Genomic DNA, 14,329 nt, shown 5'->3' with positions numbered 1-14,329 from the left:
GGGCCCCCGGTGCCCCCCCCCCCCCCCCCCCCGTGCCCTCCATGCCCCTCCCTAGGGTCCCTCCTACCCCATGTTCCCTTGACCGACCCCTCACCATCTCCCAGCAATACATGGCCATCTCGCCCCTGTTCAGCAGCAAGGCCCAGATGAAGAGGTCAGTCCAGGGGTTTGGGGACTGCTGGCTGTAGTACAGGGGGTCCCTGTCCTCCACGGCCCCTTTATGCTGGAGGGAAGAGGGGGGCAGTGAGTACCCCACTGCCTGCCCAGCTCCCTAGCCCCACCCATCTGTGGCACCCCCTGTCCATAAGCAAGCCCCTCCATCCCTCCACCTGCCCCACATCGTGTCTTCCCTCTGTCCCCCCCACCCCCATGCCCTCCTGCTTCCTGGGAACCTCAGGGGATCCAGGCTGGCACTGTGGCTAGTGCACTGCCCCTCCCCCCCACTGTACCCTCAGAGGACTACAGCCCAGTTCCCCCCACCTCCTACCCCCCACAGTAATGCCCCCCACAGTGCACCCAGGGGGCTGCAGCCCAGTGCAAAAGATATACGTTGCCTCTCCCATGTCCCCCCACTGCCTCCTACATACCCCAGCCCCCTTGTGCCCAGCAGCAGCATAAAAGGGAGTGCAGGCATCTCCCAGAAGCTCTCGCAGGATGCGAGCCACCTGGGGCAGGCGGCTATCATGGGGACGCGTGCCCAGGGGCAAATAGTGGGAGGGTGGGGGCTCAGTGCTCCCCTGGCGCCGCTCCAGGAGCTGGCACAGCAGCGAGGTCTCAGGGGCACCCCTGTACAGCTCCTCCAGGCGCCCCCAGGTCAAGAACTCGCTTGCGTCCAATCCATTTTCTACCAGGAGGCGCACCAGCTCTGGGCGGTCCCCCAGCAGCGCATCACGCATAGGGTCTACCAGCAGGGAGGGCTGCCAGGGTGGGGAGCAAGTTTGGGGGCAGAGGGGTGGAGGATGCGGTGCAGGGAGGATGGGGTGGCGTCAAAGGGTCACAGGTGTGGGGGGGAGGGAGAGAAAAGAGAGCATCATTAGCCATGGTCCAGCACACACTAGTACCCACCCCAACATTGGTGCCCCCTTCCCCCATTCAGCTCAAGGGGCTGGGGGCTCACCACTCCCAACTTCTTCCCTGAGAACCACCCAGCTCTCAGGGAGTCCCCACTCTCAGCTCCTCCTCCAAGGTCGGTCCTTGTTCTCCAGACTCATCCCCCTCTAGGCCCCTGGGACAAGAGGGGGACACCTGCCAGCTCCCCCTCCCCACCAAATGAGACTCACCTTCCAGTGGACATCAGCTTGGAAAAGCTCGGAGCTGGCGATGTCCACCCGGTTCCAGGCCACAGCCAGGCGCAGCTCGTCCAGGTACTGGGTGGCTTCGCTAGTGTGCCGGCAGGCTGGGAAGGGAGTGGATTGTGGGGGGAGGGGGTCACTTGCCCCCCAGCACCCCTGATATGGCTCCCCCCTTCCAATCCTGTATGAATGGTGTTGCCCCTCCACTCTGGGGCTTATCTGGATTTGCTTCCCCAGTGCAGATGCTTGGTGATGGTGTGGGGAGCTCCATCATCCCAGTGGAGGGAGACACTAGCCCAGGGAGGGGCCTGGCCTGAGGGAATTTGAACCCATGTCTGACCAAGCCAGGCCTCTGGCTGTCTCCCTCGTGCCCCAGGCTTCTTGCCCCTGGGGCTCAAAAGGGGTGGACAGGGGCTCCCACTCAACCCAGTGCTGGCCAGGGCACCAGGGTCTCTTCTGGGGGGTGGCATGGGTTCAAGACCCCTCTGGCCAAGGGGGCTGGACCCTCAGCTTCTCCCCATCTGGGTCACTCAGAGCTCAGCCCCTCACTAGGTACTTGGAGGGGAGTGGGCAGGGGCACATGCTGTCTGGGGCCAAGCACCAGGTGCCCAAGGAGGAGGTCCTGTTGGGAGTCGGGGAGGGGGGTGGTCTCACCTTTCACCAGTGCCTTAAGCAGGATGGTCTCAAATTCGTCCATCCCCTCCTCATCAGAGTAGACAGTGACGAGGTCCCGCAGCGCCATGATGTTCTCCACCTGTGATGGTGGTGGGTGTGTGGGCAGGTCAGACACCCTCCTGGACTCCTATTTCTGTCCTGGGGCCTCAGCCCCACCATGGATCTCTTCTGTGCTCCCTCCAGGTCTCTGATGCCCCTTCCATCAGTGTTGGGAATCCCCCCTCCTAGCACCCCAACTACCCCATCACTGTGGAGGGACCCTGATCAGCATTCCCTCTAAGCTGTGTGGTATGCATGGCCAGGCAGACGCACTCATGCCGCAATGCCAGGCGCGCCTGTGTGGCTGCACACACCATGTAGCTTAGAGGGACTGCTGACCCTGATGCTCCTGATACCCCCCATGCCCATCCCCACTTCTGGACCCCATCCTTGACCCCTCCTTTAGGACCTGTCCCAGGGATCTTGCACCTCCAATCATCCACTCACCCCACAGGATGCCTGGGTTCCACTTGAGGTTGTCACTTCCCATTTCTCCCCCAACCCAGACTCCTCCTACTGTTCATCCCAGACATCTGGGTCCTCAAGCACCCTGTCCCTCCAGTATGTGGGTCTCCAACCACCACCATTGCCAGGACACTTCACTGTTAGAGCAGTGAGTCAGTGGATTAGATTGACTAAGGGAGCTGTGCACGCTCCATCACTGGAGGAGTTCAAGGAGAGGTTGGACAGGCACTGGTCAGGGATGATCTAGGTGTAGCTCTGCCTGTGTTCTGCTATGGGGATTTCTCAGGCTTCTGGGCTTTGCCACTTGTTCCTTCCCCACTTTCTATAACAAGTGTCAGGATGTTTTTAAGCCTCCCTCAGAGGCCCTGGGTGTTGGCTGCAGCCCAGGCTGGGAACTGTGACTGGGCTGCGCCAGAGCTCCTGATGGGACTAGGCTGAAGGTTCCTGGCTAGAGAGTCTGGCCCCTCCACTCAGGGTCAAACCAATCAGCATAGTTGGGTCAGGAATTAATTTTACCCCTGGTCAGGTTGGTGCAGACTCGGGGGGGTGTCTTCCTTTGTACCAGGAGACATAGCCTCTGCCTTGGTTCTCCTGTGCATATATTGGATTAACAACCTTTTACAGCAGCAGGACGTTGGCTGCTGTGGTCATAGAATCGTAGAAAATGAGGGTTGGAAGGGACCTCATGAGGTCACATCTAGTCCAACCCCCTGCTCAAAACAGGACCAGCCCCAACTAGATCATCCCAGCCAAGGCTCCTAGTGAGAAAGTTTTACTTAATATCTAACCTAAACTTCCCTCCCTCAAACTTGAGCCCATTGCTTCTTGTTCTGTCATCTGCTATCACTGAGAACAGTCCAGCTCCCTCCTCTTTGAAACCCCGCTCAGGTAGTTGAAGGCTGACATTAAATCCCACCCAGGCAGGGGTTGGACTAGCTGACTTCTGGAAGTCCCTTTCAGCCCTGCTTCTCTATGATTTTAGGACACCTGGGTCCCCCCATGCACCCTTGTTCACACGGATGCCTGGGGCTCTATGTCCATCCCTGCACCCCACAATCTGCCCAGACACCTGGGTCCCCAGTTGCAGTACCTGCTCGGCCAGATGTAGCAGGTCGTTGGGCGGGAAACGGTCTTGCATCTTCTCCTGTGCCAGTGCCCGCACGGGCTCCCCAGGCTGGGTCTCAGCCAGCACCTGGGCTAGGCAATCAGCCACTCCCCCAGAGCCCCCCACCAGCAGGCAGGGGATGGATGCCTGGACAGCCTCCAACACACGCTGAGGGGCAAGATGGGGGAGAGTGGGGTGGAGACACTCAGCAGCCACCAGGGACCGCCCCCCGCTTGTGGACCCTGTGTCAACCTGCTCCCCCCACTGCCCCAGGGGCTGGTGCCCTACCCACTATGGACCCCACAGACCCTCCCCCACCCCCATCTCTGGTCCCTGGGATTTGCACGCCACTCCCCCAGTACCGTGAACATGGAGGCATCACCCCCGATGAGCATCACCAGCACAGGGATCTGGATGCTGCCCTGTCCTGCAGGGGGGAGGGGAAAACAATAGTCCTGAGGTTAAGCATGGAGGGGTAACTATGGTAACCATGGAACCAGGGTAATCATGGTAACCATGCTAGGGGAGAGGAATGGCCAGTCTTCATAACCAGGGTGAGGGGTAATCATGGTAACTGTGGGACAAGAGAAGGGGTAACCATAGTAACCAGGCTGGGGGGGGAGGGAATGGCCAGTCCTTGTAACCAGTGTGAGGGGTAACCATGGTAACCACAGAATAGAGAGGAGAAGCAACTAGGTACTGGAAGGTAACTAGGAACAACCAGAGAGGAACTGTACTTGGAGGGGTAACCATGGTAACAGTGGCCTGTAGGGGAGATAAGTGTTATAAGTGGCCAGGGGGAAGGGGAGTAGTAACCAGGAGTGGGGGTGGTAACCACAGTAACCATGGTCTGGTCCAGGTTTTCTGTAGTTTGGGATGGGTAACCATGGTAACAAAGATGGTAGTGGTGGTGTAGGAGAGAATCACTGTAACTTTGGATGGGGAAGGTAACCATGGTCTGGGGGTAACCATGGCACCTGTAGGAGGGTGAAGTAACCATGGTACCTGTGGCCCAGCCAGGCCAGGTACTCACCGCTGGTGCCCACACACTGCTGGGCAATGTGTCCCTCCAGGCGGGTGCGGAAGCGGTTCTGGCCCCCTGGGTGCCCGTGGGTCCCATTATCCACCAGGAAGAAGGCCGAGTGGTTGCTGTCCAGGGGCAGGGCTGTGCAGGTGGCCTCGGGGGTGGGCAGGGGCCGGACATACCGGGCAGGGAATGAGCCCTGGCGGGGCAGGGAATGAAAGGGGCCAGTCAGCCAGGCACCCACAGGGCTGCTCCTCACCCTCCATGAGACCCTGACTCAGCACCCACCATTCCCCAGACATGCCCTAAGTTGTCTTCCCCAGCACCACCTACCTTCCCCTGCCCCCAAGCCCTCTATAGCACCTAACCCACCAGACACCCAGTGATCCCTGCCCTCCCATACCTCTGCCCCCTGTTCCACAGCCTTCAGCCCCCATAAGCGAGGCCTCAGCACCCCCTGCCCCCAGCTCCTGCCCCCCTCAGTGCTTCCAGCCCCCTCTGCCTCCAGCACCCCCTCCTGCAAACGCCCATGGCTGCCAGTACCTTCAGCCCCCTCTGCCCCAGTACGCCCTGCCCCCTTCCCCAGCCCTCTTTGCCCCAAGACCCCCATGCCCTCTGCTTACTCCCACACACACCTTGGGGTTGATTAGCTGGTCCTGGTTGGCAACCATGCCCCAGGGGGCGATGCCCATGGCCACAACACGGGCACTGGGGCTGGTGCTGGCTGTGGCATGATCCCGCACGGCCTCCCCCACGTAGCGCCCAATCCCAGCCTGAAGCCCCCCGGTCATGATCCAGGCACCTGTTGGGGGAGAGGGGGCTTATACATGCCCAGAGTCCCTCCCCCCAAGCATGGACATGCTCACATCATGAGCCATGCTACATGACACTTCCAAGGACCCCCTCCCCACCAAGCCTGGACAGGGCTCCCTGGACTGCCCTGGGCACAGTGCTCCCTGCTGCTGGGTCGCACGTAGATATGGGACATATGGGCAGGGCCCTGACCCTTCTTGTGGGAGAAGGGGGAAACAGATGCATGCTAACAACAGTGACTGAGGCCAGGAACAGTGCAGTGCTGGCCCAGGGCCATGGTTGTGTATGCAGGTGCACAAGTGCAAGGAACGTGCATTGAGCATGTGAGAGTCAATCGATAAGCAGGCACTGAGTGTACATGGACTGTGCAATGAGTGTGCACAGCACACACAAAGGGCTTGCAATGGATGTGCAGGGAGCATGGAGTGAGTTTTCAGTGAGCGTGCAATGGATGTGTAGTGAGCATGCAGGGAGTGTGCAAACAGCATTCACAGCATGTATAATGGGTGTGCTGCAGTGTGCATTGAGGGTGTAATGAGTATGTAGTAAAAGTGCACGGTATGTGCAAGGGATGTGCAGCAACCATGCAAAGAGCATGCAGTGAGTGTGCACTGTACATGCAATGGATGTGCAGTGAGCATGCAGTGAGTGTGCACAGCACATGCAGTGGGTGTGCAATGAGTGTGTAAAGGGTGTGCGTGGCACATACAAAGGGCATGCAGTCTGCATGCAACAAGCATGCCGTAAGCATGCACCAAGTGTGGAGCAAGCTTAAAATGGATGTGGACCACATGTACCTCCTAAGTACAACAAGGGCAAACCAGGAACACCCTGAGTGTGCAACAAGTACAGGACAAGTGTACACTGTACATGCTAGGCCCTCTACAAGCTTAAGGGAGATGGCATGGCTGTGCACCAAGGAACTCTGTGCACTCTGGAGGGAGTGACAGAGTGTGTGTACATGTGTCTGAGCCAGCCACTAAGTGTAAGTGTGTAGACAAACATGCACAGGGAGGGCTCCACATACACGCACTGGCAGACCTCTGGCTGCATCATGGTGCACATCACTGTGCATGGCAAGGCATACACACGTGCAGATACTCTTGCACAAGGACACTCCTTTCCCCCAGGCCACATGTATGATGGAGCCCCAGGGCATGCACATACGAGGGAGGCTCTTCCCTGTGAGCGTGTGCAAGTCTTGCACATGTAAAGGACAGGTGTATGCTGGCATTTGCATGCACTTGTGTGCACTAGAGCACCAGGCATCTGTGCATCCTTGTGTATCACCGCCCCCCCATCCCTAACTCCCCCCCCCACCCCCAAATGTCCTAACCCTAGGGAAGGAAGGGGGACACCCACCTGTGCTCTGTGCTGCCTTGACCAACCCCTTGCGCAGCATGTCCTTCACCTGGGTCCGGATGGCAATGTCATTGTCACCCCCCACCACTGACACCACCAGGTTGGGAGGGGGGATCTTCCAGCAGCAGGTTACCAAGCTGTAGGCGGCTGCAGGGTCCGTGCAGTCTGACACGCGGATGAACTAGGAGGGTGGTGGTGGGGAGGAAGGACAGATCTAGGGGTCCTCCTCGCCCCTGCCCCCCAGCCCCCTGCCCCACCCCAGCCCTGTGGTACCCCTCACTCCTCCCCCCAGACCTGCTAGTGCCCTTCACGCCCACCTTGCAGCCCCTCACCTTGCTGGGCTTGCCCCGGGTGCCCACGAACTCCACCTCTCCATAGGCATCAGTGGGCTGTTCTGTGGTGTGTTGAGCTGAGTCCCATTTGCTGACAATGGAGGCGCCAAAGGCATCTTCCACAGCCACCGAGACGTGCTTGTCCCTGGGGTTCCCACACTGGCACATGGAAGGGGCTCTGGGAAGCAGGCAGGGGTCACAGAGGTCACAGGGGCACTAGGGGCTGCAGGGTGGGAGCCCCCATTGCTGCCCCTCCCACCCACAGGCAGGAGGAGGTGCAGAGGGGGAACCTGCTGGGCATTGGGAAGCTCCTGGGGGCACCAGTCATGACAGCCCCTAAAATGGGGACCTGGGATTGACATCACCCCGCTGGGGAAGGGATGGGGACCAAGGGGGCAGAGCTCAGGGGGCTCCATTCCTCCTGGGGGGGGGTTGTTTGCAGAGCGGGGGCAGCCCCATGACGGGGGCTTGGGGGGAGGAAGGGCTGGATCCATCTTACCCCGGGGCTGGAGGTGCCTCCACAAATGATGTGCAGGTTTTCTTCTTGAAGAGTTTGGGGATCCAGGCCTGGGGGTGGGTGAGAACAGAGCGTGGTGAGGGGTCAGAACAGAAGCACCCCCCCAGCCCTGCCCAGCTTCTCCAACCCAGAGAGCAGCCCCCTCCAGAGACAACCCTCCAGGCTCCCAGCCCCATCTACTCCAGAGACCCCCTCCAGGTCTGCCCCAGTCCCCACAACCCAAAGAGAACCTATAAGTTCCTTCTAACTTCAGACAACCCCAGCTCTCCCCCCAGCCCCGCTTACCCAGGAGAGAACCCTTCAGACCCCCCCTGAACCCTCCATCCCTGCCCCAGCCCCCAACCCAGAGAGAACCCATCAGATCTCCCAAGCTCCAGAGACAACCTCTCAAATCCTCCAGACCCACCACTCTAGAGAACCCCCCAGTTCTATCCCAGCCCCCACAACCCAGAGAGAATCCCTCAGGCCCCCCCAGCCCCCACTCCATCCCTAGGCCCTGCCCCAGCACCCTCCAACCCAGAGGAAACTCCTCAAGACCCCCCAAAAGTCCCTCTCACTCCAGAAACACCCTCACAGTCCTGCCCCCCACTCACCATGGCCTCCCACTCCAGGGACCTCCCAACCCTGTCCCAGCCCCTTTGTGTCCCCCCATCTCGACTACAGCCACCCTTCTTCCCTCCAGGCTCCATGCCTGGTGCCCCATGTCCTGCCCCACCCCAGGCTCTAGTGGGGGTGGGGGGAGAGGATGCATGTCGGGGGGAGCTTCTATACCTGGTCCTGCCTCTTGATGCTGGTCATGGTGCCAGGCAGCCCCCCCACTCTCCCTGGCTGGGGCTGTGGAGCCACGTGTGCAAGTGCCAGGGCCCAGCTGGCGGCACCCACAGGCCCAGAGGCAGGAGGCAGCTGTCAGGGGCCCTGCCTGCGAACTGGCCCCACCCTGGCAGAACCGGCCCAGCAGGATCTCAGGACCCCACCCAGAGCCCTAGGGTGCAGCCTGAGTCAGGGCTGGGGCCTGAGCTCATGGTGGGGGGGAGGAGCAGAGAGTGTGTGGAGTAGGGGGGAGGACAGCTCCCCCTGCCCAGGGTCAGGGGCTGCGGGGGGGAAGGTGCGGGCTAGGGCTGCCCTGCCAAGGAAAACAGTCTGCTCCACCTTGAACAGTCCTTCCCTGTACCCTTTGCTTATCACCTGGGGCAGGGAGGTGGCATGGGGCGGGCCTGACATGGGGGCGGGGTCTGGCATAGGGGGCAGGGTCTAGCATAGGGGGATATGGCATGAAGAAGGGCTTGCCTAGTTTAGGGGATGGCGGGGTTGGAATCATGGGGGTAGGGCCCACCATAGGGGGCATGGCCTAGTGCAAGGGGCAGGGATAGAGTATGGAGGAAGAGGCCAGGGCATGGGGGGAGTGGGATGCCTGCCCTAGTGGAGGGAGCAGTCCTCCCAACTCTCAGGGTCCCTAAACTCAGCCCTCCCCCCTCGGAAGGGTGCTGGTGGGTTGGGGACGAAGCCCTGATCTGAAGGGACTCCCCGTTTCCAGCCTTCCCCAGGGAACTCAGGGCAGCCATGAGGCTATTGTACCAAGCTCAAACCCACAGTGACCCCCTCCATCCCCAGCAGACACTGCCCATAAGGCCATGTGTTTCTGCCAGGCCCTTTCAGTGTGTTGTGGTAGGGTGGGGGAGGGGAGGGTGTGGTGTGTGCGTTTCCATGTATGCTGGCTTTGCACTTGCCACTTTGGCCAACACCTGGGCAGAATCCAGGAGTCTTGGTTCACAACCCAACCCCAATCCAATCCTCCCCCCTCCCCATTCCCAGATGCAGGACAGAATCCCAAAAGACCCCGATCCACTCTCAGAGCCAGGGTAGATCAGGTGTCCTGGCTCCCAGCACCACCACCTGGTCCTACCCACCACATCCCACTCCCCTTCCAAAGCTGGGAAGGAACCCAGGTGTCTGGGGGTCATGCCCCGGGCACCTTGTGCCCAGCTGTGTCAACCCCCTGCTGGGGATTCTTGCATAGCCACACTGGAAAATGTGACAAGGTCTTTGGCGGACCCTTGTCCCTGATCCCTTTGCCCTGGGAGTGCCCAGCAGCCCTTTGCCTGGCTCCCAGGCTGGGGTGGGGGTGGGGAGGTGCTATATTTAGCTCTGATCCCAGGATCCGGTTACCAGCTGCAGCCCTTTCCCCTTGGGTTGGATCAGCACATTCTTGCCCAGAAGCCAGGTTCCCCTCAAGGCAGGAGGGACTTAGGGGCTGGGACAAGCTGTATACCAGGGAACAACCCCCTCCCCTAGAAAGATCAGAATGCTGTGCCTAGAACCCAGGTGTCCTGGTCCCAAGGTATTTCTCTCTAACACACCAGACCTTGCTCCCCACCCAGAGCTGGGAGGAAATCCAGGTGTTGGGGCAGGTGCTGGGTCCCTCTGCCAGCCTCCCCTCCCCCCCCCCCCCCCCCCCCCCCCCAGGGTGATGCAGCTGCTACTGAGGAGGGGGAAGGGGCGAGCTAATTTTAGCCAGGCCAGGGGGCATCAGCTCGTATAAGGCCATGACAGGGTGGTGGGGGCTGGGCTGGCAGCCATTGGCTGGGGCTGTAGGGTTACGTGGGGCACCTGGGCCCGTCTCTCAGAGCCATCCAGGGCTGGGGCCGGCACGGATCTCAGCTGCACCAGTCCCCTTACAGCACTGCCTGCCTGAGCCATGGCCCCCCTCTCCGCCTGGCACCTGGGCCTGCTGCTGGCCCTCTTGTACTCCCTGCAGCCTCTCGAGGTGCATGGAGACACTGGGCCCCATCCCCATGATGACATAGAGCACCCACATCACCACGGTGATTACAGCCATCAGGATGCAGAACACCCTCAGCATAACAGGGAACATGGGCACCACAGCCATCACCATGACGACAGAAAGCACCAGCACAGCCATCACTATGGCGATGAGGGGCATCCCTACAGCCATGATGAAGAACATCATCACCACAACGAGGAGGAACACCATCATGATGGCCATCACTATGATGACGATGAACACCGCCACCATGGCCATCACCACAATGATGAGGAGGAGGAGGTGGAGCACCACCATCACTACAAGGAGCATCATCATCACAGTGACAAAGAGCATCTGCTTGGTAACAGGCACCACCACCACTATGATTCTGAGGAGGAGGAGGATGATGACAATGATGCTCACCATCACCATGATGACCACCACAGCAATGAGGATGAGCCCAGTCACCACCATCATCACCACAAGGACAAGGATGACAATGATGATGAGGACAAGGACACCCCTCGCCACCATGGTCATGATATCAAGTCTACTGAGGAGGACGATGATGAGTCTGAGGAAGAGGAGGATGAGGAAGAGGGTGTGAGGAAGCACCACAGGGATGAGGAAGAGGATGAGTCTGATGAGTCAGAGGAAGAGGAGGAAGAGGAAGGACATGGCAAGGAAGGGCACCGGGTCCGAGAGCATCGCAAGGAGGAGAAAAAGGAGGAGGAAGGTCAGAAGACCCACAGTGCTGGGGGAGCAGAGCAGGTCCAAATGGGGAGAAAGGGGCACATGGGGTAGGGATGTGTGCACTGAGGTACTGTAGGGCAGGGTGGGAGCACAGGCCAGGGGAGGTGGGCTGGGGGTAGTGGGGGCAGAGTAAGGGCATTTGAACTGCAGGGTATAGGGACTAAGCTCCACACCATGGGGCAGCGTGGGTGTCCTGGCTGCCTATGGGACACTTGGGGGAACCCAGTAGGATGCCTATGGGCTGAGGGTAAGCACTGATCACTGAATCAGGGCCCCCCACCCCCTGAGGGCAGAATCTGGCCAAGGGTAGGAGGAGCCCTGTTCAACATCCCCCAGGGGTTGAAGTGAGAGGTGGGTGGATGCTGTCTTCATGGAAGGGGACAGGTAAAAGGTTGGCGCACAGCTGGAAGAGAACCCAGGCATCCTGGCTCCCAGAACAGCTCTGCTCAAACCCACCAGAACTCCTTGCTCCCAAACCCCTACCCTTGGAGAGCTGAGCAAGAACCCAGGTATCCAGGTTTCCAGTGCCCCTCCCCTTCTCCCAAACTATCAGACCCCCTCCCCACACTAGGAGCTGGGAGAGAACCCAGGTGTCCTGGCAGTAGCTGTGCCTCTTGTTGCAGAGGAGGAGGAGGAGGAGGGAGAGGAGGAGTACCAGCCAGGCTCCGTGTGCCAGTACTGTGAGTTCTGCAAGGTGAGCAGGGCTCCCTGTGTCCCCTACGCTGCACCCCCAGACCCTGCCCAGCTCTGCAGACCCCAGCCTGTGCCCCCAGGTCTCAACCTATACTCCCAGACCCTACTCTGCCCCCTGCAGTCCCTGACCTGTGCCTCTCAGACCCCTAATCTGCCCCAGACCCCAGCCCTATCCCTCGACCCCTGCTCCCCCCTAGACTTCAGCCTGTGTCCACAGACACCTGCTCTGCCCCCATTTACCCTGGACACCCCCCCAACCCTCCAAAGGTTCCCTGAGGGAAGTGGGCATGCTGCATCCCAATCTTTGCCTGGGGGCCCAGCATCTCTGCCCCCCAGCTGCTGAGCAATACAGTCCTGGACTCATCTGGAGCCCCCAACCCTTGAGGCAGAGGCTGTCTGCCCAGTCCCCTCATCCCCCACCCTGGTCCAGGGTTGGGGGCAGTGAGCCTGGCATTAACGCACCCCCCTGGTGTTTCCTCACAGCACTGCGGGGAGTGTGACAAGTGCCCCTGCCTGGAAGGTGATGCCAGCCCCTACTGCGAGGCCTGTCAGGTACGTGCTGCGAGCTTCCCCCAACACTGCCCTGGTGCTGCGAGCTTCTCCCTGACAGTGCCTTGGTGCTGTCTGGTGCAAGCTCTATAGAGCCCTGATACTGTGAGCTTCCTCCTGACAGTGCCCTGGGTTCTGTAAGCTTCCCTTCAGCAGTGCCTTGGTGCTGTGAGCTTCCTCCTGACAGTGCACCACACTGTGAGGTTCCCCCTGACCATGCCTTCATGTTGCAAGCTTCCCCTGGCAGTGTCCCAACCCTGCTAGCTCCTCTGGATGACAGCCTGGGTGCTGCAAACTTCCCCAAAACAGTGCCCGGTCTTGGGACCTTTCCCCTAGTGCTGAGAGCTTCCTCCCAACAGTGCCTTCACCGTAACTCACCTGCCCATCTCGTCTCCCTTGTAGCACTGCCACTTCTGCTACATGTGCCCAGTCTGTGAGACTGCCTGCCAGCCAGGTGAGCCCCTGACTCCCAACACCTGATAGCCACCTGGCTGGGATGGGGAAGGGGGTTCTACTAGGGTCTGACCCCCCCATTCTTGTGTTTTGCAGGGAGCATAGTGGATGAGATGTCTGGGGCCTTGTTTCAGTGAGTGACCTCCCATCCCCTTGCAGTGCCCCCTGGTGATCCTGGAAAAGGGCAGATCCTGGAAGGGGGTGGATAGAAAGAGGCAAGGGGTTAAAAAGGGATGGGGATGGGGCAGTAAGGAGTTTAATTCTTTCCTCTCCCCCCCACCCCCAGAATGATCGCCACCATCTTTGAACGACAGGAGCAGTGAGGGAGCTGTGATCCAGGGGAAAAAGTGGGGGAAGGCCCTAGGTGACCTCTGACCTTTAGGATCCAAGGTGCCCACTCAGCTGGACGGGCCTCTTCCTCATCTGGGCTTGTGTAGGGGGGTATCAGTCTGACCCGTCTGGATTGAGATGCGACATGGGGGGGGGGAGTCCCTGTACCCCTGACCTTGTACCCACTGCTGACCCAACCCCCACCCCCCCTCAAGCCCTCCATTGGGCTTCATTTCAGCATAGGGGGGAACAACTGCTGCAGTGACAAGGACCCCCAGTTGATGGGGCAGTGACCTGGGACCCTCCCCTTCAAGCCCCAGGCCCTGGTACACCCCCTTCAGATCCCCACCAGGCTGGAGCCCTCCATGCCCAATTTTGCCCCCCCAACCAGTCCAGGTGCCCAGGCCCCTGGTGTGAACTCAACCCTCCCCTCCTCCCCCAACTCTGCATTTTGTATGGTTAATCCCCGTTTCCCTCAATAAAAGCTGTGATGCCCCCAGACCTGCGTGTCCTGCAGTCCATGGGAGCACAGGGAAAGGGAGATCTCCAGGGGCTGAGATGCAGCCACTTCTTGGGTGGGGCACGTTGGAGGGTGCCAATATAGGTACCCCCTTCAGCCAGCAGAGATGCAGCCAGGTCTGGAGTGGGGCACATCAGGGGCTATTTATGGAGTGATCACTCCTCCACTACTGAGATGCAGCTACCTCTTGGGTAGAAAAAGGTCACAGCTAATCCAGCCTCATACTCAAGGCAGCAGCATCCCTGACTAAACCATCCCAGCCAAGTGTCTGTCCACCCTGCTCCATCCCTTCCAAGGATGGAGATCCCAGCTTCTCTAGGCAGCCTGTCCCAATGCTTGACCACCTTCAGTCATAAAGTTCCTCCTCATCTTCAACCCGAATTCCCCCTGCTGCAGCTTGAGTTCATTGTTCCTAGTCCTGTCCTGTTCCCTGTAGCTGCAGAGAAAAGCTCATCTCCATCCTTTCTGTCATTGACCATTAGGTATTTGAAGACTGTGATAAAATCCCCTTCAGCCTTCTCTTCCCCTGACTAAATAACCTGTTCTTTCAGCCTTTCCCCATCAGTCTCATCTCCTAGCCTGTCCCCCACTCCCCCATGTTTGCTGCACTGGACTCTTTCCAGTCTGCCCATGTCCTTCTTGA

At 59.6% G+C, this 14,329-nt stretch overlaps 2 protein-coding genes across 3 annotated transcripts in view; one reads left to right on the top strand and one right to left on the bottom strand.

The window, feature by feature from the left end:
* Window positions 1-10,048, bottom strand: part of TRPM4 (transient receptor potential cation channel subfamily M member 4) — a 19,732-nt gene extending 9,684 nt beyond the window's left edge. Inside the window, 12 exon segments of the mRNA XM_025192181.1 lie at window positions 95-223; window positions 588-917; window positions 1,281-1,396; window positions 1,947-2,046; window positions 3,562-3,744; window positions 3,939-4,003; window positions 4,610-4,799; window positions 5,236-5,402; window positions 6,776-6,956; window positions 7,108-7,285; window positions 7,607-7,674; window positions 8,396-10,048. Coding sequence (XP_025047966.1) covers window positions 95-223; window positions 588-917; window positions 1,281-1,396; window positions 1,947-2,046; window positions 3,562-3,744; window positions 3,939-4,003; window positions 4,610-4,799; window positions 5,236-5,402; window positions 6,776-6,956; window positions 7,108-7,285; window positions 7,607-7,674; window positions 8,396-8,422 — 1,734 coding nt within the window. The 5' untranslated portion in view covers window positions 8,423-10,048.
* A 134-nt stretch (window positions 10,049-10,182) lies between these two features.
* HRC (histidine rich calcium binding protein) lies at window positions 10,183-13,843 on the top strand. Of its 2 annotated transcripts, XM_006014921.2 has the most exons (6): window positions 10,183-11,124; window positions 11,765-11,835; window positions 12,318-12,386; window positions 12,786-12,837; window positions 12,933-12,969; window positions 13,123-13,824. In XM_006014921.2, the coding sequence occupies exons 1-6, from the start codon at window positions 10,320-10,322 to the stop codon at window positions 13,157-13,159; spliced, it is 1,071 nt and encodes a 356-aa protein (XP_006014983.1). In that variant the 5' UTR covers window positions 10,183-10,319; the 3' UTR covers window positions 13,160-13,824. The 2 variants fall into 2 exon arrangements, with proteins under 2 accessions (XP_006014983.1, XP_025052126.1); XM_025196341.1 differs by lacking the exons at window positions 12,786-12,837; window positions 12,933-12,969 and having other exon boundaries at window positions 13,123-13,843.
* The last annotated feature ends 486 nt before the right edge of the window (window positions 13,844-14,329 follow it).

This window comes from Alligator sinensis, unplaced genomic scaffold, assembly GCF_000455745.1.
Source record: "Alligator sinensis unplaced genomic scaffold, ASM45574v1 scaffold647_2, whole genome shotgun sequence".
Classification (NCBI taxonomy): domain Eukaryota; kingdom Metazoa; phylum Chordata; order Crocodylia; family Alligatoridae; genus Alligator; species Alligator sinensis.
The sequence above is the reverse complement of the archived record's forward strand: the minus strand, read 5'-3'. Positions and strand labels throughout refer to the sequence as shown.

Bases quoted from the DNA above. Each gene is read 5' to 3' on its own strand.
- HRC (XM_006014921.2), top strand. From the start codon at position 10,320: ATGGCCCCCCTCTCCGCCTGGCACCTGGGCCTGCTGCTGGCCCTCTTG. The intron at 11,836-12,317 runs GTGAGCAGGGCT...GTTTCCTCACAG, and splicing joins AGTACTGTGAGTTCTGCAAG to CACTGCGGGGAGTGTGACAA. The intron at 12,838-12,932 runs GTGAGCCCCTGA...TGTGTTTTGCAG, and splicing joins TGAGACTGCCTGCCAGCCAG to GGAGCATAGTGGATGAGATG.